This window comes from Danio rerio, chromosome 13 (genome assembly GCF_052040795.2).
Source record: "Danio rerio strain M-AB ecotype USA chromosome 13, GRCz13ab, whole genome shotgun sequence".
NCBI lineage: Eukaryota > Metazoa > Chordata > Actinopteri > Cypriniformes > Danionidae > Danio > Danio rerio.
The window spans coordinates 33225230-33249691 of NC_141033.1; the positions used below are offsets into that span (position 1 = coordinate 33225230).

At 34.9% G+C, this 24462-nt stretch overlaps 3 protein-coding genes and 1 long non-coding RNA gene across 4 annotated transcripts in view; 2 read left to right on the forward strand and 2 right to left on the reverse strand.

Annotated features, from left to right (window-relative positions):
• Nucleotides 1-24462, reverse strand: part of rassf4a (Ras association domain family member 4a) — a 35638-nt gene that overhangs the window by 5461 nt on the left and 5715 nt on the right. Inside the window, exons 3-5 of the mRNA NM_001009985.2 lie at nt 20290-20376; nt 20127-20202; nt 3068-3213 (exon numbers count right to left, since the gene is read on the reverse strand). Coding sequence (NP_001009985.2) covers nt 3068-3213; nt 20127-20202; nt 20290-20345 — 278 coding nt within the window. The 5' untranslated portion in view covers nt 20346-20376. The remainder of the gene's footprint in view (nt 1-3067; nt 3214-20126; nt 20203-20289; nt 20377-24462) is intronic.
• On the forward strand, nt 6570-7364 carry LOC100535225 (uncharacterized). Its single transcript, XR_015506088.1, has 2 exons — nt 6570-6629; nt 6764-7364. It is a non-coding gene; the product is annotated as an uncharacterized LOC100535225 (long non-coding RNA).
• On the reverse strand, nt 13298-17902 carry LOC110440185 (uncharacterized). Its single transcript, XM_087279527.1, has 11 exons — nt 17600-17902; nt 16570-16696; nt 16227-16467; nt 15846-16119; nt 15564-15741; nt 15365-15441; nt 15083-15263; nt 14739-14972; nt 14442-14613; nt 14210-14358; nt 13298-14072 (listed from the first exon to the last, which is right to left on the reverse strand). The coding sequence occupies exons 5-11, from the start codon at nt 15727-15729 to the stop codon at nt 13903-13905; spliced, it is 1149 nt and encodes a 382-aa protein (XP_087135653.1). The 5' UTR covers nt 15730-15741; nt 15846-16119; nt 16227-16467; nt 16570-16696; nt 17600-17902; the 3' UTR covers nt 13298-13902.
• cxcl-c13b (CXC chemokine 13b) lies at nt 22354-24231 on the forward strand. The gene is made up of 4 exons (XM_087279530.1): nt 22354-22485; nt 23296-23425; nt 23545-23628; nt 23768-24231. The coding sequence occupies exons 1-4, from the start codon at nt 22386-22388 to the stop codon at nt 23856-23858; spliced, it is 405 nt and encodes a 134-aa protein (XP_087135656.1). The 5' UTR covers nt 22354-22385; the 3' UTR covers nt 23859-24231.

Here is a 24462-nt window from a genome sequence, read left to right on the forward strand (position 1 = left end):
AGAGCCGTGGGCCGAAGATAAATATAGCAAGCTATTGTATATTACATAAAAGTTGCAATGGGTAATTTCCTAATTTATTTAATAGGACTTAAAAGTAAATAGAAATCATTACTGTAAATCATTTAACCAAAGCAGTATAACATTTAAATTGAAAACTTATTGCAATAAAAACAAAAACAATCACATTTATAACACAGTGTTCAATGTTGAATACACTAGTCAATCATGCGTCGGGTGATGGTATGTACATTTAAACTAAATCTGAATAATTTACACCATTTATTTAAAAACATTTAATTTCTTTTTTTAAATACATTTAATTTCTTTTTAATTAGTTTTTAACAATAAAACAAACAAACAAGGTTACGTTAGATTTGAAACGGCAATCTCTAAACCATGGCCATCATTATTCCTCTCTTTTCAGATAAGATGGTGGGCCAAATCAAAGGTCACTGTGGGCCTAGTTTGGGCATCCCTGATTTAGACACTAATATGTACACTCTAGGTACTAACAAGTACCGAAAGTGTACCTTTTTAAATGGCACCACCCCAATGACAGCTTTTAAATCCTTATTTCTAGGAGGCCATTTGATTTAAGCTTTCTTTCTTGCTATGATGCATATCACATAATATTACAGTCAATTATATGTATATCACATGAGTCTTTTGTAGTGTATTTTTTTTATAGAATATTCATGAAATGTGACATTAATAAACTCATTGCATCACTCGTTGCCATTTCATTTAAGCAGTTTCTATTTAAAATAACTTTAATCCTTCATTAGAACAACAAAAAGATACCACTTAATGTTATATCAGTGATGCTATATAATAATACAACTGACTTGCCGATCGTGATCCGCTATTCCGATGATAAGCTTCTTATGTGCACGTGTGAATTATTTTGATCACATTAGGAAATCAAGGTGGCTGCAGCTTTGGGCATTAGACCTGATTAAAATTTCCATGGTGCAGATGATTGTTGCATGTGACAATAATAAATAGCCAAGCTCTCATTTTGTCTGTTGGTGAAAGAGCAGCACCACACCATTTTCACCCACTTTAAATCACATGTCAGAATTTACCTCAAAACTTTTCTAACAATGACCAAACAGGGTTTCTGCTGGTTTTATGAAGGTGAATTTAAGACTATTAAAAAAACTTTAAGAAAGACAATTTATGGACATAAATTTGAAATCAAAATAATGCAGCAATTTGTTGAGAACTTTGTATAATGTCAAAGCAGCACATGAAGAGCATTTCAAAGTTACAACAAAACATGTAAAACACAACACAACAAAGTAAAAATACAAAATAACTAATCTAACACATAGGATCTACCTAGCATTGTGTACTTAAAGACCACTATAACAGTGCTGTCAACTGTTGCTATAAATACATATCTTGTGATGTTAAAGAAGTACAAAATAAATGTGTAAGCACATTTCTAATTAACATCAATTTCTGGACTCCGCTATGACGCCACTGGTGGTCAGTTGAAAGTCTTCATTTTGCATACTGCTATCAGCTGCTATGTGACAGATGACAGATCTGCTATGTGCAGATGATACAAAATGTTTGCAGATTTACAAGATTTACAAATACATTACCTGACAAAAGTCTTAGGAACAACAAATAATAACCTGACTTATAGTTGATCATTTGTTATCAAAAGTGGCTTTTATAAAAAGCAAAGGCCTCTAGATTACACTTATTTTACCAAAATAAAATATGATTGTCTTGATTTTTAATTATTTAATTAGAACAATAAGTTCTGACTATGATTAGACAAATGTCCTGTCACTTAACAGTAATAATGAACAGAATAGAATATAAAGGTATGGTGTAGTGGAAAAAGAATAAATATAGAGTATGACTCCCATGAGCTTAGAGGAGTGCATCCATATGTCTCTGCAATGACTCAAATAACTTATTAATAAAGTCATCTGGAATGGCAAAGAAAGCGTTCTTGCAGGACTCCCAGAGTTCATCAAGATTCCTTGGATTCATCTTCAATGCCTCCTCCATCTTATCCCAGACATGCTCAATAATCATCATATCTGGTGACTGGGCTGGCCAATCCTAAAGCACCTTGACTCTCTTTGCTTGAAGGAACATTGATGTGGAGGCTGAAGTATGAGGAGCACTTTGCCCTCGCCTGCGGTTTGTAAAAAAATAGGCAACACAAATGTCTTGATACCTCAGGCTGATGATGCTGTCATCCACTCTGCAGATCTCTTGCATGCCCCCATACTAAATGTAACCCCAAACCATGATTCTTCCTTCACCAAATTTGACTGGTTTCTGTGAGAATCTTGAATCCATGCGGGTTCATAGGTCTTCTGCAGCATTTGTGATGATTTGGATGCAGTTCAACAAATGAAAAATCAACCTTCTGCCACTAATCCAAATGATCAACTACAAAACAAGTAATAATATGTTGCTCTTACAACTGGCATCGAAGACAAGACTTTTGTCAGGTAGTGCATGAATATGTGCAGCCCACAGATTTAAGACAATATGGAAATCTGTAATTACAATGTACAATGATATACTGAATAATGACCTGAATGAATGGTGAACACTGAAGGCACCAATAATGACCATGATCACTGCAGAAATTACACTTGGGTTTCACTTTAAAATGAAAGACACGAGGAAACAATTCCTCACCTAAATAAATGCCATCATCATATAAATTTAAGACTAGCTGCTCTGATTTATAACTTTTTAAAAGAGCTTAATTACCAGAAAAGCAATTTAAGATTTTTAAAGAAGTTTTAAGACTCACAGAAACCCTATTAAAGGACATTAACACCTACAAAAGTACAGCTACAATAGAATCACATTTAAAATGAAAAGTATTACTTTGTTGTATGTTGACAATTTGCATTGTCTACAATCAAATCAGCAGCCATTTGACCTACAAATTAGTACCTATTATACAACCTGCCCTATGCATAGAGATGTCTATGTCAATGAGAGAAACAGATGGGGTTGTGACCTAATTTAGGAAAGCACACATCTGGGTGTGGTGTAGCAGCATGATTGGGCCGGTTTCACCTACCTGCTGGACTCTGGGCTCTCTGACCTCCACGCACCCATGCAGGCATAGCGAAAGCGCTCATTGTCATCATGCATCTGAAGTCTGATTGGCCTTCTCAGGCCCCAGGAGATGTTGAGTAAACCTTCCACGATCAGCTCGCCCTCTTCCTGCAAGAAACAATAATAATAATCATTAAGTCTTTTGTCAGAGGGAGGAAATCCTGCTAGCTCGTGGTCTCAGCTCTGTTTCAAGTGTACGTGCTGAAGAGGCAGTTGCAAACCACAGACTTTCAATTGAAGACGGTGAGGTTATGGAAAGTCTCTTTGGGAGGAGTACAATAAAGCACGTACCAGGTGTATTATTTTGGACTGTGACGGTAAATGAGGTGCTTTCAGTTCAGTAATATTAACTGTTAATTCATTTAGTGAAGAGGCAGTGAAGAGGCAGTTGCAAACCACAGACTTTCAATTGAAGACGGTGAGGTTATGGAAAGTCTCTTTGGGAGGAGTACAATAAAGCACGTACCAGGTGTATTATTTTGGACTGTGACGGTAAATGAGGTGCTTTCAGTTCAGTAATATTAACTGTTAATTCATTTAGTAAAGAAAACACAAATTAAATCTTTCAAATTTGTTAGATGTTAAATGAAAAATGCTTTTCAGTGCTTTATTAAAGTCAGCACTTTAGGAAGTATATTTGCATCTTTTATTCAAACTGATGAATTCACTTAATATAAATACAGAAAAACGTATTACAATTTAAAATAAATGACTTCTTAATATATTTAAGTGATGAAAAAGCTAATATTTAGCAAACATTAATACAGCCTTTGGTCACTGTATCCTATAGAAATCTTTACAGTTTTCAAAACAGCTTTATAACATTCTGTAAACTTTCAATTCAGTTGTCACAACTATCTGCTAAAACATCACAACTCTATTGCATGTATGTAAAATTTTGCTCACCCAAAACCTGTTAATCTTATTTCTAAACCAAGTTCTAATGTCAGCAAATTGGCCAATGCAATACCACAAAAATAAGTCTCAAGCCAAAATGTTATGTATTTTTCCACTACAAGAGTCAACTGTGGCCTGTTAAACATAATTTCATGTTTGTTCTACTTTTATTTTAAAATGTATGTTTTCACAACAGTATGATAGCATGTCAGATTTGCATAGCTGAATGCACTTGTAATGCGCTTCAATACTGGATTTGGTAATAATCTGTAATAAAGTCATCTGTCAATTAAGCATACATCATGTCATAATTAATTCAGGAATGTGCATGGATGTCTGCTATTAATGTATTTATTTGTATTTATATCAGATTAAGTAATACACTGTGACATACACTAATATGCATACACTTTAGGAAACTAAAATTATATTAAAATTATTAGCCCCTTTAAGCTATATACTTTTTTAGATTGTCTACTGAACAAACCACTGTTATACAATGATTTGCCTAATTACCCTAACCTACCTAGTTAACCTAATTAACCTAGTTAACCCTGTATAGAAGTGTCTTGAAAAATATCTAGTAAAATATTATTTACTGTCATCATGGCAAATAAAAAATAAATTAATTATTAGGAATGAGTTAATAACACTATTATACAATTTCATTGCTATGTTGATGATACTCAACTCTACTTGTCCACAAGAATGTCTTCAGCTTTGACTAGATGTTTAGCTCAAATAAAAATCTGCTAACTATCTAAAATTAAAGGTTATTACTGTTTATGTTCCATTTTAATTCAAAACCAATTTAAGCAATATCCCATATCATTTTCTATACACACTGAAATAAGCACATACACATGTTCCTTTAAACGATATTTATTAAAAAACAAACCAATATGTTTATATTGGTTGTTTATGGTGTTGTATTTAGATTTTTGTATGCATACCTATTTACTACCATTAATTTATATTTTGTTAGTTGTAGGGGAGTTGAAGGAGTAGTAAATATTTTTCTTCATTATTATTTTGTCACTTTCACGTTTTTGCTGGATTTTTATTTTTACTTTGTGCCAAATAAATCACACTTTACCTTCATTATAGGCTTCTTTGTAACTTTTGTCTCCCATCCGCCAGTTTAATCTTAACAATATAACAAATATATCATATCTTATGTGATGATTTTTATAATATTACAATATTTAAAAGCTGTGAAGAGTTTGACAGATTCAGTCAGAATTAACTTAAAAGATTTGATCAGCAAACTAGGTGCAAATTCTTGTGCAAATTCTAGACAAAAACACTTTTAGCACAATTGCCAGAAAACTTACTAAAAGGGCACCTATTTTACCTCTTTTTCAAGATTTAAGATAAGTCTTTTGTGTCTCCAGAATGAGTCTGTAAAGTTTCAGCTCAAAACACTCATCAGAATATTTATTATACCTTTCAGTATATTAGAAATTTCTGCTCTGAACACATTATAGCTGTGCATTATAGCATAAACCATTTAATTCGTGGAAAATGTATATATATTTTTTAAGTTTAGAACATTAAAAAAACAATTATCTTCATAAAGAAGCTACTTAAATAAAATGTACAGCAAAAAAGGCATTTTTTTGCCCTATATTAAAATTTAATGGATGGATGGATGGATAGACTGCATGCACATTTCTTCAGGGAGAAACGTGCCACTATCCTATTAGCCCTAAGTCAACAAAGTAGATAAGTCTCTTCCGTTTACAGGCTAGAACAATATTGCCTGAGTGAGTACTGCATCTGACAAAGCTAAATATACCACAGAGATTATACCACTTGATTCAAGATGGCTGCTAAAAATAGCTGGTTCTAGCAGATGCTTTAACACTATGTCAACCTAGTATGCATGTGCTCTTAACCTAATTTAATGACCAATTTTCTTGGTTATTTTAGCTGAAGAGAGAAAACATAATTGACACACAATGTAATTCATATCATTACAGTTGCAAAACCTGAGGTGACACTTAAATTCAACAAAACACAAAACCACAGTATGGTCAGAGATTTACATGATTATAGATGTTCCAACTTGAGCCAGCATCTCATTTCAGTCCTTACAGAAAATTAGTTTTTATGTAACTGTTCAGTTCAAACTCAAGCAAAGATTCTTGTGATTTTTTATCTAAGCAATCATTCAACACACTCACAATAAAGCGAGACACGAGGTCAAAGATGCAGTCCACCAGACTTTTCCCTGATGGATCTCTGAGGACCTGCTCTCCAACAAAATACCTATGACCAAAATACAAGCATGTAATGGCATTGGCAGCTGTTGTAATATTGAGTGAGTGTTGTCAAGTGTCATGTAGGTGGAGGGCCGAGTGCTCCCAGGGCCTCATTGTTACAGCAATGTAAACATTCAAGGCAGCTGCGGCGGGGTCTCATTGGGCAGCTTCCTCTCTACTCTCCGAACAGCACACACACACTTCCTGTCAGGCATGCAAGGTCAGGGCTTAGCTAATTTTAGATCCATGAGCAGGAGCTTATACTGCCGTGGCGTATAAAAGGAGGTGAGCTGCCTCTAAACCAGATCAAACCAAACTCTGACACAACCTCTGCACAACAATCACTGCAAGCTTGTCCTACAGGTAAATTAACTTACTGAATGACTTCTTTTTTAATCTAAAATGCCTTGATTCTCTAATACATTTATGATCATTTATAAGTTATGATAAGTTAATAAGTATTAGATGATGACTAAATGTTGCTCATCTTTCTGCAGGATGCAACCCAGAAGATTACTCTTGTCTGTGGCTCCTCTACCGACAATAACAGAGTCGCATGAGGATGTCTCACAGTCACTAGAGGAATATATAAACTCTTATAAAGAACTGGCACAGCCTGCTTGTGGCCCTTTGAGGATATCCAGAAGGCGTAAATCGGCAGGAAAGCATGCGGGTTCAAGCACAATGCCACGCAGTGCTTCTCGGGCTCTGCAGCCCCGCCGTGCTTCCCTTGGTCTGGATGAAGCCACTCTAAGGTTCAGCAGTCAGGTACACTGTGGCATTAAAGACCCCCTGGACTGGTTATTTGCACAGACGCAGTTACAGTCACACACAGAGGATCTGCACAGGACTGACAGTGCTGCTTTGTGGTTACTCTAATAAGCCAAAACACATTGACTTGAGAACGGGAGGACAACACTGGATGAGTGATGAATGAAATCAGTGGAAGATCACATAAACCGGACTTCTTAATTTATTGCCAGAACAGACTTTTTGTACAATGGTGCTAATGTTTACACCCTGTCAAAGTTGCTATTTTATTACTGCTTTATTACTGCTTTATTGTTGTTTTTTAATAAATTGAACAATTTATCTTTACTTCAAGAAGTTTGCTCTTTTTTTACAAATATCTATCTATCTATCTATCTATCTATCTATCTATCTATCTATCTATCTATCTATCTATCTATCTATCTATCTATCTGACAAATAACATGCAAAATATATGCCATAATAATAATAATAATAATAATAATAATAATAATAGGCGACACAGTGGGGCAGTACTTAATGCTGTCGCCTCACAGCAAGAAGGTCGCTGGTTCGAGCCTTGGCTCAGTTGGCGTTTCTGTGTGTAGTTTTCCAGGTTCACTCTACGTTCGCGTCGGTTTCCTCCAGGTGCTCCGGTTTCCCCCACAGTCCAAAGACAAGTGGTACAGGTGAATTGGGTAGGCTAAATTGTCCATGGTGTATGAGTGTGTGAATGAGTGTGTGTGTATTTTTCCCAGCGATGGGTTGCGACTGGAAGGGCATTCGCTGCATAAAAACGCGCTGGATAAATTGGCGGTTCATTGGCGACCCTGGATTAATAAAGGGAGTAAGCCGAAAAGAAAATTAATGAATGAATTATAATAATAATATTTGATATATCTGCATTTTCTCTGTGTTTACATAGATTTCATCCGAGTGCTCCAGCTTCCCCCCACAGTCCAAAGACATGTGCTATAGGCGAATTAAACAAACTAAATTGGTCATAGTGTATTAGTGTTTGTGTGAATGAGAGTGTATGGGTGTTTCCCGGCACTGGGGGTTCACAAGATAGGGTACTCTCAGTGCTGGGTTGAGCCTGGAAGAGCATTTGCCACAAAACATATGGCAGATTATTGACATTCATTCTGCTGTAGAGACCACTGATAAACCAGGGATTAAGCCAAAGAAAAGTGAGTGAGTAAATACAGTATATGCACACGTGTTATAATTTGTATCTCTAATATGTCAGAATGTTTTTTGTCTCTTCAAAATCAGCACTTTCATGATAATAATATGTTTAAATAAATTAATAAAAAAAAAATTAAAACTCATGGTAAATAATTAATGCTATTAATAAACAATCCAGTATTTTCTGTATTATATTGAGGTACTGTCTGTATTTTATTATATCAGTACTGCTCTTATAATGGAGAGACAAAGACAATAAATAAAAATAAAACAACATGTATATTAAAAATAATTATGAATTTTAAATGTAAAAAAAAACATTCACTCTTATTTGTATGTCTAATAAGTCAAAATGAGGCTTGTCTTCTTACATTCAGGAATTAAATGATAATAATGTTTTAATGATAATAATAAATCCCATTTAAATCAATACACAAACAGATCTGTATTCTATACTTATATTGAAAAAAATGACAGCTATAAACAACAATGAATAAATTTCCACATGAATAATAATGATTGCATAAATGACACTGGTGGCACGGTGGCTCAGCTGTCGCAAGAAGGTCGCTGGTTTGAGTCCTGGCTGGGGCAGTTGGATTTCTTTGTAGAGCATGTTCTCCCCATGTTTACACGGGTTTCCTTCAGGTGCTCTGGTTTCCCCAACAGTCCAAAGACATGCGGTATAGGTGAACTTAATAAATTGGCTGTATTGCAAGTATGGATTTGTATTGGGTTGCAGCTGGAAGGGCATCCGCTGCGTAAAACATATGCTGGATAAGTTGGCGGTTCATTCCGCAGTGGCGATGATGAATAAAGGGTAAGGAAAATGAATGAATGAGTGCAGCACTGGAAGAACTTCAACAATTGTGATGGAGTGGGACAATTTGGAGCCGTCTCGAATAATGTTGATGGTGGTTACGGCCCTACTTTATTTTCATCTTCAAGAAAATTACACAAATAAACCAATAACAGGGGCTACATTTTTGCTTTTATTTATGAGGGAAGTTTGTTTGCCAGGAAAAATCTTTCGTCTAGTTATGAAGCTATGGTGACCTCTGTTGGCTGTCATTTTTACAGCGCTGTCTGAAATGAATCACCAGAGGGCGCTAAACAAATGATAATCAGTACTAGTATAAATTATAATAAATGATAGTAAGTACTAGTATCTCTTAGATAGTAGTATCTTATGAAGTACTAGTACCTATTAAATAGATACTAGTATCTAATGAATAAGTATTAGTATCGAATTAATAAAGTACCTGATTAACTACTAGTACATAAAAATATGTACTAGTCCCAGCTGAAATACATGCTAGTCAAAACTGAAGAGTTGATATCTCAATGGCAGATCCCATAAAAAAAATCAATAGAGAAATATTACATTTGTTACTAGTAACAACAGAATAGTTACTAGTCACTATTAAAATAAGTACTAGTATCTAATAAATAAGTAGTATATTTTTAATAAGTGATGATAATGATGAATAAGTACTAAATAGATACTAGTATCTAATGAATAAGTACTAGTATCTAATACATAAGTACTAGTATCTATAGGTACTAGAATCTAATGAATGAGTGCACTAGTAATCTAATAAAAAGAACCAGTGTCTAATGAGTAAGCACTAGTACATTTTAAAAAAGCAGCAGCATCTAAAGCAGTCACTAGTATGTAATAAATTATCACTAATATCTAATAAATAATAGTAACATGAAAATAGATACAAGATTTAACCACCGTTTAAAACACAACAAAGAGGAAATAAAAAATAGAAAAATGTTTTCAAGCATTTCTCTCATCGCAACTCAAATAGCAAAGCTACAATCGATCAGTCTATTGTTAATGGTAATAATAAATCACAACATGTTTCAGTTTTAATACTAGTTTTCATTGAATTGCATTCCGTGGCTTGTGTCTTCCGTACAACCCAAAGAGTGAACATATTGTAGGTAGTCTGAGACTAATCTCTCAAGTCTAATCAGCAATAAACAATGTTGGTAAAAGCTAGGTGATATTGCACTAAAACTCTCCCATAACCTCCAGATGGAGCCTTTTCCATCGTTTATGCTAACTCCATAACTACTAGCTTACAAATATTTCACATTGTACGGACCAACCTAAAAAGCACACAATGTTAAATCAATTTCACATGCTACATTTCAATTGCTACATGAAAGTTAGCAAAAGGAGATAAATGATCTGTCAGGTTTGTAATAGAACACAACTGAAAACGGAACAGTGATAAATCATCTAATGTTTTCAATGAAATACTTTTATGCATTACATGGAGGGAAAACATTCTGTGAGAAATCATGCCTAAGCTTAAATAACCATCAATAGAGAGACGGGTTTTGAAGATATGAAGATGTATTTTTAACACACTTGCTTTTACAGCATAAGTCCCTAACCATCCCATTCAGGTTTGACAGGATGTACTAACAAAAACAGACCAGAAAAAAAAAAATTTCTTTTGACAAAATAAACAATAATTAATCATTTAGACCACCTTAGATTATATCTAAAATGCTTATGTGGATGTTGCTAGGAGAAATAAAATGAAGTCTACACTGACCATGAACAAAGCATTAATCTTTGCATATCTGGGCTGTTATCTTTGCAGATGTACATTTCACATTATAAATCGCTCAGGTGTGACATTGCGTCAGACATTCTAAGCTTGCTGGTATGGACCCAATTCACAAGAAAATCAACACCTGCTACATGAATATTATCTTTACAGACTCCTGCGATCCATTGCAATTGCTCATTTCCTATCAGGACTCTTACTTTTCCCTTCCGCAATATGACTACTAATATCTGTATTTATCCGTATCATCTCTCTCTCAACACAGATCACGTGGTCTGAAGTCTCACATGATAATATCAGTTAAACCTTACAATACCTGTGACTCAGCCACATGTGATCACTGAACAAAACTAAAACCGTTCATCTTCAAAACGCCCTCAAGGAATAATAACTCATTGGAGCCAGAGCAATACTAAACGTGCAATTATTAACTATTTTCAACACAGGTATGCCAAGACAAAGATTTGATAATTTTGTCGGCTGTAAATCAATTTCAATTATGCAGTGATATGTTTTAACAGGGTTAATTATAAAAAGAAGAGCAACTGCAAGCTAAATAAATTTGTGAGCATTAACACTTCATTTATTCAAGAGGTTTAAAAACACATGGTCTTATACACCAACCTTTTATGGCCTTCCAGACTGCATATGCACAAATATGGCTATTTAATGGTAAAGTACTTCCTGTTTCAAAAAGTGTAACATATTAGAGGCATGCAACTTGTTTTTGCTGTGAATGATGGAAAAAAAAGCTATTTTAAGAGGAGTGGAAAATCTCTTTGCTTTTGTAATGGACTAATTGAGGTTAAATGATGACCAAACTTGTTCTGAAAGACAAGCAGCCTGTAGGGATTTCCCAGACTCTGTTACAGATCCAGCAGATCATAACATTGTAACAGACAGTGTGCTGTAATGTAAGTTGACAGATCAGTCCAACCCTTCTATTGACAATACTTGTTCGGTTAACTTGTTGAGAAACAATTTAAAATATTTGTTGCATTCTAGGTCATGTTCACTGAAAGCAATGCATTGTAAATAATAAGATGATAGATAGTCCATAATTGAATTTCCTCCCATGACTTTGCAAGTGGCCTCAGTGTGGAAAACAGTCTAGATCCCTTGCTGTGCGTTTGTGCACATATTTTTGAGTTAAAGGGCACATATTTTAGCCCTTTTTTGAGATTTAATAGTAATATTATGGTTCTTCTGAGTGTGCCAATGTAGGTTCAGATCAAAACGCAATTCAGATATTGTTATTATGCTGTGTTAAAAAGTGTAAATTTAGAGGCGTGTACACGGGTTGCTGTTTTGGGGTGTGTTGTTTAACATGATAATGAGTTTTGACTGCCCGCCCAACGTAACAAGGGGGCGGAGCCAAGAGCGCGTCTGCTTTGTGCACCGCGTCACAGAGGCAGACAGTAAGAGTCATCATGAGTGAGAGGAACACAATTCAACCCTACATATTTGACACAGACTCGGACACAGATCAAGCAGAGTCGACTGTTGAGGAATCTATAATCCGAATGTGCCAGAATGTGTCAGAGTGGTACATACAAAATATTTTATGTTTTTGTATACTTTTTCAGCCGCTATGTAACTATGCATGCGCCATCCGTAATTTGTTTGATAAAGTTCGCGAACGTCATGCGTTACGTCAAACACAGACAAGACATAAAGATATCCACAGAGATAAATTTTGCATTGGTATGATTTATTCGTAATTCATGAATATTGACGTTGACAAATATTGGCAGGTGCTCGTGTGGCAATTGTGAAAAAATGCCAACTGAGGCTGAAAATGTATGCTGCAGGGAGATACCGCAGGTAAATTTCCAGTTTACGTTGCTGCTCTAAAGACATCGAATGAGATAATAAACAGCATAACTGTGTCGTGTAATAAGGTTAGAAGACGAATGGATCAACTGGAATTGCAACCCTCGTGCATGACGGAGCATCCAGGAATGGATCCCGTTTGCTTCAATATTTATTCCTTGCAAAATGCATCGAATATATACAAAGCAGACTATGGTCCCCTGCGACTTCGTGGAGTGCAAAAGTGAGTTTAAATAAATAGAAAGAATAGCAGGTTACCTTGTTCATGATCTGCATGCTCGCTTTCCTTTTAAGCACATTAACGCTGTGTAGTCAATAAAATAGCAATAAAGTTGGTTTTATATCCGCACATTCAGGAGTCCCTGTATTGTTTACCATGGTAGTTTAAACAATCGATCGGATTTAGCATGCAAGTATGACTTGTAAACAACATTAACACTATCTACTTGACTGTAAACAATGTTGTACTTTGTCATTTGCTGCTAATACGATTTCCCTATTTTGAATTTGCAAAGAATACTTTACAGAAATGATACTATTAAGGAGAATGTCCGAATATCTGAATATAAAAACCAACTTTACCTCAATGTCAATAAAAATGAAATACGTACCTTTTTTGTTGCTGCTATTTCTGAGATGACAATTTGAATGACTTCATAAAAGGCTGAGTAATGCATGTACTTTTTATTGAAAAATAATTTTAATTTCACTAAACATTAATATATAAACTCTTAAAATATATAAAAATCAGTATGGCATAGAAACATCAACACTTCAGAAAAGATGCTTCAATTCCTTAGTCATATAAAAACTTTATATTGAAGTATAAATTAAAATGTGATTGGCAAATATAAAATGTATCCTTGTGCAAATATAAAATATAAACTTCAAGTTGTCACTTTGTTGAATGAAATACAATTGTCCATGAACATTAGAAAGTACAGTATATCTACAAACACATAAACATATCAAACATTGGCAGTTGAATAAACAAAATATTACTTCTGAAATGTTGTTAAAGCTAGTTATTTTATCAAAAATAAAAATGTATATGTGATAACTCCCAAGTTCAAATTGTAGTGCAATTTCTAAAACAATGTTTCATTATTATGTCTCTGTTAGACAGTGCCGCTTTTTGGCTTATCGGAGCTTTGCGAGCTGGTGTTGGGGTTTCCTCGGGCGGAGAGTCCGTGTTGTGATTCCTGCCTGTGTGGTGCTGAAGATTCGGAGACAGTTTCCTGAAGAGCAGGGCAGCTATGTGGGTTTTAGGATAGCTATTGATTGAAGCGGGTCACCCTGCTGGAGATAGCCTCCTCCATCTCAGGTAGATCGCAGGCTGATGATAGAGCAGGTGGTATGTGAATTCCCAACACTTCATCAACATAGGGTGATGGGTCCACAAACACTTGGTTGAAGATGAGGTCCAGCAGCTCTTTTACATAACCTGTGCAATATAACAGTTATCTCTTTAGTAACTTAATTTTGTATTTTGAGTAGTGAGTTGTCATTGTGAATGTAAAGTGCAATTATTTTTTTTATTTATTGAATTATTAAAAATACTATAAACATTTATATACATACCGAAAGTTTGCTGCGTCTTCACTTTTCGGACCCTATACTCTCCTTTCTTTGCCTTTGGAAAGGCAAGCTTGTAAATAGGTTTACCAGTTGCTGATGTGGCCTGGGGACGCCCGGCATTTTCATTGTAATGCAGTGCAGCCAAGTACAACCTAACAAAAAGAAAAATGTAAATGACGTACCATGACAAGACTGTATGGTATTGTAAATATTAATTTCTGATCATTGGCTTTACCTGCATAGCATCCCCAGAAATGGGAATACCACATTTTTGGGTGCAAACCGCAGTAGGACGCTGTGGAAAGCTTCAACAGTTGACGTCTGGTGGTGAGGACTTAGCTTGGCCACATCCTTCAATATTCTCTTGTTAGCGAGAACTTTCTCCAGCTTGTAGAATGGCATCGTTGCTAAACAAGCAAAAATTTAAGGTATTAAGAGTCTGAATCAAAAACAAATCTGAACAAAGAAACAAGCTCTGTTTTGCATTAGTTTTAATCGCAAAGAATATTTTATTTGTCTGTATACAACTTACCAGCCGACAGCCATTTGTTCTTGTCTCTGCTTATCCGTTGCGGATGCAGATAAGCCGGAAAATTGGGGTCTTCATGTACATGGTTTAAGATAGAGGTCCACTTTGCCACTCTTTCAGGACCTGTTGTGGATGATGCAGCAGTCCAGTAGATGTGGTTTTTGATGCTACGCAACCATTTACGCAACTTCTCACACCCCTTTATCTGGCATATCTTGTCCAGTTTTTTGGAAATTCCTGGAAATTAAAGAAAAAAAAAGACATCAACACAAAAATAATAATAAACATGTAAGAACTGTAAATAGCAATTTAATCTTAAGTAAATTAATAACTGCTACATTACATACCTTTCTCGATATGCCACACATCGTAAAACTGAGTGACATTTCGATCCCTGAGATATTTCTGTATTTGAGGATGTCGGTCTGTGATGATGCATTCCAGACGAACACCGCGGGCATCCAACAGGTCTAGGCTTCTCTTTAGGCCTTCTTTTTCCATATGGTAACTGCCGCCCACCTCATTACTCTATAAAATTTTAAATAAGGAAAAAAAATATATATAAAAAAAAATCACACATTTTCCATCCAAAAAATTATGCTAGTTCACATAACACTTTTCTGTATTACCTGGACTAACTTTAGGTCGACCACTGTGTTAGTTGCAAGGTCCATCATTGTATAACTCCCATACTTGGCCGAGTGACCTTCAAGAACAAACCGTACATAATTATTTCAAACACATTTTTGGAATAATTGTAATGTATTTCATATTTATTTTTTTTATTAGACTGTATTGAATTAGAAATGAAATCTTTTGACTAAATACCTGGGGAGTCAGCCCTCTTATCTCCTCCAACAATCACATTCTCTCTTCGACTGAGCTGTTCTAGCATTTCACTCTGCCAATTTCTCCACTTGTGGACAATAGCAGGTTCAATGCAAAGTCTTGCATGACAACAAAATGAATCATATTTAAAAATGTGTAGTTTCATGGCAGCAAATACCTGACAACAGAGAGGAGAATTTTTAGTACAATGTGCATGCACCCTGTGACAAAATTTATATTATGTTTCTAAAAGAAATGTGATAAATTTTGATAGATAATTACCTTTTCAACTACAAAAAATTATGCACCACTCAAGTAGACTGCAGCAGAAAGATGCAGGTTGCTAGCTGGAGTACTACCAATAATTGGCTGACTGTTCCATTTTCTTACAAACTCGCAGTGTGGGCAGACTTGCTGTACGCTCAGAAATGTCCCAAGCCTTTGTGACTTTACATCACATCTCCTTTGACACACTGGGCAGTCACTGAAGAGCTCCATGAGGCATGTTTCATAGACAATGAACTTGGCAATGTTATGAACTGGGCATTCTTGGATTCTGTAAAAATAAATATACACATGTACATAATAAAAAAAAAAATGATGATGAATGTTATGACGACAATACACAATCTTTCAAATAATTTACATAATGCATAAACTCACGACAAGTCTGTTGGTTCAGTTGCAGATGTGCATTCCTCTGCAGGGTCAAATCTCACATCCGAGTCTTGGGCTATAATTTTTGACTCTGTCAAAGTCTCTTCGGCTTCTTCTTCCTCCTTCTCCTCCTCCAGCTCCAGACGAGGTCTTTTTAGTGAAGGTTTGAGGGGTGTCGAAGTCATAAACGCAGTAGAGGATGCTGATGGTACAGTCAGTTCAAAACTGGATACTGTTGTCTGGACACCTATAGTGTAATTTTATGATTAATCTCATTGCACGTTTATGAAGATAATAAAACACGTTTCTAATGCAGCAACTTAAAATAAACTGAGAAATTTTAACTTACTTGTACTCCTGCGTTTAGCCTGAAGCGTCCTAAAAGACAACTGGGTACCAACACTGTGTAAAGATGTGTGAAATGGTTCTGTCTGGCAACAAACATCCACCTTGTTGCTCTTTGTCGACGTCGTGGCCTTTGTAAGAAAACATAATTTTTTTTAAAATGACCTTTATTTGATTAAAACATACCGATCTTATTGTAAACAACTGCAGACCACGTGCAAGTACAGTGAAAAAATTTCAACAAACATCCCACATACAAAACAAACTTTAGCTGTAACTTAGTCAGTGGTAATGCTTTATTACAATGTTTAATTTTTTCTACCGTTTCTTTTTCTGATGGCTAAAACCCCTTTATGGACACATTAACAATTAAAGCTTCGAGTATTTAGACTGTTTTAGAAAAGCACAATAGCTGTAAACGCGCAAACATCCTAAGTAGCTTTAGCCGCAGATGCTATTCATTTCTGCTTAACATTACAGTATACACATTACAACAAACATCCCACATAAACAACAAACTTTAGCTGTAGCCAGTACTGGTTACTGCTTTATTACAATGTTTATATTTTTCTACGGTTTCTGTTTCTAATGGCTAAAAGCCCTTCTTGTACACACTACCACTTATAGCTTCGATTATTTAGATTGTTTTAGAAAAGCATAATAGCAGTGAACACATGCAAACAAACATCCGAAGCAACTTTGGCTGCTTTTAACTTTTAGATGCTATTCATTTCGGCTTACCATTACAGTACAACAAACATTTAACAACAACAAACTTTAGCTGTAACGTTAGCCAGTGTTACTGCTTTTTACAATGTTGCTATTTTTCTACGGTTTCTGTTTCTAATGGCTAAACCCCCTTCATGTACACACTACCATTTGCAGCTTCGAGTATTTAGACTGTTTTTGAAAAGCACAATAAGAGGTAAACACTTGCAAACAAACATCCGAAGCTACTTTAGCCGCAGATGCTATTCATAGGCTTATCATAATTAGAATGCTAAGGCTAGAAGTACATAAAATGTAATACTTACTTGAAGTGAGGCAGGATCACGTATTGTAGGAACTGATCCAGTTTTCAAAAACAATTTACTCGCGAATCCGGAGTTGTATTGTCCCGCGTTCTCGAGGCAGTCTACGCTAAAGTGGTTAGCGCAAACATACAACAGTTTTGGTACATTTTCAGGCACCTTGTCTTCAAAGATAAAACTCAGCCACTTAAGCCTCTGTTGCTCATTTGCAGGAAGACGGTGAAGGCTCTTGTGCTGAGCCTTACATCCTAAAATAGCACAAGGGTGTTCTCTCGGTGGCATCGCTTCGACGTTCACGCTGATAATGGCGGAAACGGCAAACTCAGGATATGTTAATACTCGCAGCTGTCAATCAATTCGGTGGGCGGGGGGAATCGCACACCTACGTAATGGTGCGATCGATTTCAAAACAGCTCCAATTGGCCGACCCTTTTTTTTGTAGTGAAATTGAAAAAAAAGGACTGGGTGTGTTCATATCACCCCAGTATGATGGTCTATACACTATACCAACACACAGATCTGTCCAAACAGCTTGAAAAGAAGATTTTTTACAATAGGTGCCCTTTAAACTTTAGATTAAGTAAGAATTTACACTACACACTGCACGGGCAGAACTCCGCAGATTTTCCGCAGATTTTTAGCCCATCATTAATTCTGTTTATTTACTTGAGTAAATGTGTGTAAATCTATATTTATTCAGTTTTTTTATTAATTACAGTAATATGTACAATGCAGATGTACAGTATTATTTTCTGTCTTTTACTAGATATATTATATGACAAATGCTTTATTTAGCAAATAAAGTGAATCTAATAGGATTTTCATTCTAAACATTAAATAAAAAGTTAAAAAAGACATAATTTAGGTATTTCGTATATTACGGTTTTAGTTATGATACTCCCAAAATAATTCTGCAGAAATCCACAAACTTATCAAAATTCTCCGCAGAAATAGCAAAAAACGTCCACAGATTCCGTCTGGCCCGACTAATTACCTACTTATTATTAAGATATTAACTGTTTATTGGAGCTTAAAAAGAAGTATGATTTTATTTTGTCCCTAATCCTACTCAATACCAAAATCTAACGACTATCTTACTATTAATACAACCCAGGCTCATTCTGATTGATTATGTACCTCTATATCCATTTCTGGAGTGCGCCAAAAACGTCCTAGAGTTTTTATTGCAGTTTTTGATTTTGTGAATCTGCCAGTGGCCCCTGTGTACGCTTTTTCAGATATCACATTTTTCTAATAAGTGCCTTTCGAGCCTGCTCTTCTTGTGTAAATCCACCAGAGGCCGCTGTCAACTGACTTACATACTGACTGACTGATCGACCGACTGATCCTCCCACCCACACTCTTCCCTAAACTCAACTAATAGTGTTTTCAAAAGCACAGATTGACCAGTGTCCACCCATTTCCCTAAACCCATCCGACAGTGTTTTAAAATGCAATCCAGAAAAAAAGCCCTCGCAGGCACCTGGTTTCAGATTTTACCATATTCTCACCCTGTTATTTACTTGTTTGTTTTATTTTATTTATTTTTTTTGTCTTATTTGCTTTCTGGAATTGTTATTCACTGGACTCAAACCCCCGTCATCACAGTCAACTCCGCTCTGCGTCTCAAATCATACAACGTTTGCGATGAGCTACTGGACAAACTGGTCACAGCAGAAAAGCTGTTTACATGGAGGTAAGCAGTCAGCTGGTAAGCGCAAAAAGGAATGGTGTCATACCACCCTGTAGCATTAGTTTTAAAGATGAAATTCAGCCATACGTTCCTCTGGCTACATAATTTGCGATCTCCAGAAATGTATATAGGGCTACGTTTTCAGAATGAGCCTATGTTAAATTAATAAGCAGCCAATTAGTATTCACTGAGCTAATAGAGTTAATTTGAGTTAAATGTTTGATAATGATTTGGTAATAGCGTGAATTATAAATTAAAATAAAGTGTGATACGATTATTATATATTCCGCTCAATTTACAATGAAAGAGAATATATTACAAATCTTTTTTTTCAAAACCGTATCTGATCATTATTGCTGGTATTGTTCATTTAATTATTTTACAATGTGACCATGCAGTATTTCCTTGTGAATTTAAAAACAAACATTTAAATAAATTTTAAAACAATGATAGGTCATAATAATGCATGCTTTTAAGTTCAATCTGTGGTAGTTTTGGCATAAAAATGCAGCCGACAATCATTATATGGAACTGTAGGTGCATTTAACCATTGCTAATTTTGTTTTGGTGGGTGGAAAGAAAGGCTTGGTTTTACTCAAAAAGATCTTTACAAAGCATAAGGTTAAGTTGCAGCGACAAACGGCTGTACAGGAAATTCTAACCCACTCTATATCCCCTCATCAGAAATCTCACTCTAGAACAATAACCTTCTTATTCTGCTGTTTTACACCCTCTGACTCAACTCAAAGTCTGATTCACTAATAAGTAAATCACTAACCGGGAAACACCAAATATTTGATCCAGATCCACATTTTCATCTCTAGTGTAATTGCATACCTCACGAATGCGAAGCTGGAAGCTTTTTCCCTCGTGGTAGCAGTTGTAAGTTTTTAGAAGGGACAATATGTCCGACCTAAAAGAAAAAAGATATTACAATGAGCCCATTTAGTTGTGAGGAATGCTTCTAATGTTCAGTGTTTAACAGAACAGAATCTCTTACTTTGCAATAACTTTCTCCTCATTCAACCTCACATAGGAGGTCTTGACAGGATCCATGGTGGGGTTTGCTCAATAGAAAGGCTTCCAGCTAAAGAACAGTAAGTGAATGAGAAAGAAATGAGAAAGGGGCAAAGTTAATAATATCAAACAATAAGTGAGTGATTAACAGTAAATAAGGATGTGTTGTGCGTCTAATATTGTTCATGATCCAGAGGAAACATTGATTTCATCATGAATTTTGTGCAGAAGTGAAAGTAAAATAAAAGGATCAGGGAATAAAGGAAAATCACATGGTCTTACAGTCAACAGAAAGTGGAATCTTGGAGAATGGCTTGTCTCAACTCGTTTCAGACTTTCTGAAACGTCACATTTCAACAGCCCATTTTTCAACTTTTTGAAGAATTCCCTCACAGTGGTTTCATAGTGATCACATCACATCTGACAAGCTCTACAAAAACTACAAATCCACTTAAAATGCCCATATTTTCAAACCATAATCTCCACCTTTGGAACTCCAAAACCACACTATTTTAAAATTCAAAACTGTCAAGCCACAACCAGTCACATGGCCTGTGAGACTCGTGTCTGATTTGACATTTAACTGGTCATTTTTAAATCTGGTATTGATAAAAATGATATTCAAATGACATTATATTTATATAAAATTAGGCTACTCAATCGGTCACTGATCTGTAATAATAATCACACAGCAATAAAGTAATTATCCACAATGATAGAGGAATTCATCAGTAATGATAACCAGTTGTTGTCAGTCGCATGCAGAAGACAATTCATTTAAATGTATTGCACATATTTAACCACAATAGCATTTGCCAGGGGACAAATATGCTGCCCTTGATTTCATTTAGCACAACTAGAATTACAAGAAACAGTCTACATCCACATAAATAGTCTCTACCTAACAAAAATGTGGCACTAAAAAAAATAAGAAAACTATAATTGTGTAGCTCTAACATCTTACTTATGTCCTTGTCCAGTTACAAAATGTTTCATCACCTAATAAAACAGTGATTTGGATGAATCAAGTGAACCAATAATTTAGTCAATTATACATGAACACAATTGCTCACCTAATTTCATAATAAATTATCTGTCTGAAGAACCATCGACACTATTACTAAACATTTATTACTTTTTATTACTCTTTATTACTCTCACATCTGTGATTACTACTCACATCTGTGAGGCTTAAATGAAAGGGATCGAATTCAGTCAATATTAATGACAGGAAATCAGAAACTGAATGGAGCATTTCTAAAATACATTGTAAGTATTGCTGTAAAATGGACAGTATTACTGGCAATTTTGGTTGTCGGAAATACTGTGAAATTTATAAGCGCACTGCAAATTAACAATTACTACAGCATAGTTGTAATAGTTAATTTACAGTGCACTTGTAAAATTGACCAAATAATAATGTAAAAATTCCCAGTAATACTGTAAAATGCACCAACACACTGTAAATGAATACTTACATTTGCACTTTAAAACTACAGCACAGTTGTAATTGTTAGTTTACAGCATACTTGTAAATTTGACCAAATAATAATGTAAAAATTCCCAGTAATACTGTAAAATGCACCAACACACTGTGAATGAACAATTACATTTGCACTGTAAAACTACAGCACAGTTGTAACTGTTAAATTACAGCGCACATGTAAATTTTACCAGTAATACTGTAACTTTTACAGCAATGTTTTTTTACAGTGTACATTATAAGGGGAGTACTTTTTAAGTGATAAATTTCAGGTACTTTCACTTTTAATATATCTCCAAAAAACAAAATGGCTTCAACAAAAAATAAACAGCAAGTTTGTAACAACATGAGGGTCAGTAAATAATCACAGACATTTCATTGTTGAGTCAACTGCATTATAAATTGGGAATTACTCATAACTTGTATAAAATGCATGAGCAATTTTTCAAAGATTCTTACAGCAGTGGGCTTTCGGTATTTCCCACTCCGTTTTATCAGAGTTCAAATGGCTTGATCCTGTGGGAGAATAGTGACAATGAACCAGGAATTTCCAGGAGTGGCATAAGAACCGGGAAGTCCCTCAGAGGGAGTATATAATGACAACCGGCACTTCAGCTTTCACACACAGTAAAACTTTCATCATGACACAGATAGCTTATACTTTGTTGGCTTTGAACCTCTGCTTTATCTTAACAGGTGAGTAAATCGAAACTGACAAATTACAGTAGACACCCAAACTATAATCTAAAACAGTAACTGAACCTGCTGGATTATACGTTTATATGCTGAGCTGGTAAACTTTTACTTAATTACGTCTTATTAAATCAGTGTATAAACTAGATTAACACAATTAATAATAAATTATAATAATTGTAATGCAATTTAATTATACACTGCCAATGCTAATTTGGGGTTAATAAGGTTTTTGAGGAGTATGATCACTTGATAAAAACACAATAAAATTACTAGCTTTTATTTTATAGTTTATAGTATTTAATTGGTAGCTTTATATTTTGATTAGCAGATTTTATTTTAAACAATATAAAAGAAATAAAAAAAACTCATACTATAATCATTGTTGATAATTGTGCTGCTTTTTTAGGATTCTTTGATATACAATTCATTACAACTTAAAAAAAAATAAAAAAATCTATTAAAATCTCTTACTGACAATTTTGATCAATTTAATGCACGGTTGCTAAATAAAATACATTTAGTAACAGCTTAAATCAGGGAACATATTTACTAGTTATTAAACATTTTATCTTAATAAACTCCTATTTATTAAATGGTGGGAGTAAAATGGTTGTTGCTAAGGCATGGGGTTAATAGATTTAATATTTTCTATAAATATCCTAATTGTTTTGTGCTACCAAAAAAATCGTACTGACATAAATACATTTAAACAGTAATGTTTTGCTAAAAGTATTATTATTTGTTACCGTTGTGTTATATCATGTATGTTTTTTTTTTTTTGTTTAACTTCCTCTTTTTTCCAAAATACAGCTCAAGTAGTAGAGAGTCAACATGTCCCAAAGACCTGTCAGTGTCCACAAGTCCAAAAAAGAGTCCGGGGGCCATTTTCAGACTTGAGAATCACTCCAAAAGGGCCAAGCTGCTTACAGAATGAAATCATGTAAGCACTTCCCATTTGTTTTATTTTGCTTCATAAGACTGTACACATATAGCATGTGCACTACTGCATTTACATTACTACTTACATTTACATTACTGTTATTCTTTGTATTTTTCTAGAGTCACACCGAAGAAGACCAATAAACCGGTATGTCTTAGTCCGGAGGGTCCTCAAGGCAAAAGTCTAATGAAATGTTGGAACAGGTAATAGATTGTTATCACTAACAGGAGTCGCACAGCGTATCCAAACATCACTTACTACCACAAATATCATGGTGGTCTGCATGTCCTTATCTGCTGCTCTGTAAGTCAACTAAATGTTTTTTTTTTTTTTTTTTTGTAGGACGCAAAAGGCTGGCATAAACCACAAAATATGCTTACGGCCAAGGCAAAGAAAGGGGAAGCAGGTTAAATCTAAGAAGATCACGTCTTAACCTCACCTATGTAGGCAAACCAATTTTACAAGCAATCTCTAGAAGAGAAATCTCTTCAAAGTCAGTGCAAATGCAGTGGTGCTGCTCTACTCTTATATGCACCAAACAAGCCAAGAACATAAGAAAAAGTAGATTCAGACGTGTGCACATATGGAGGGCAAAGGGACAGTATTTAAAGAAGGCATGTTACAACAAGGGTAACATTAAACCTTGTCATGTTAGACATGGATGAGCTAAACCCTGCTATGCAGGTCTATACTGGACAGTTGAAGATGCTATGTTTATATTAAATGTATATAGAGATTATGTGAGAACAAATATTTTAGTTTACAATGTAAAATTAACTAATATAATAAAATATGAACTTCCAAAAGGGTGTGTCTGTGTGTCTGATTGTTTTCTTTTTGAAATTTTATGGAAAATATAAGCTTGTCGGATCTACAGTGCTCAGCATAATTGAGTACAACCCATTTTGAAAATGATTATTTTGTATCCATTCCTTAGTGAATATAGTCAATGTATTTTGGCGCTTTTAAACAAAACAAATTTATTAAAACATACATATTTATTAAAATAATATTTTAGTCTCCCAACATATTTAGAA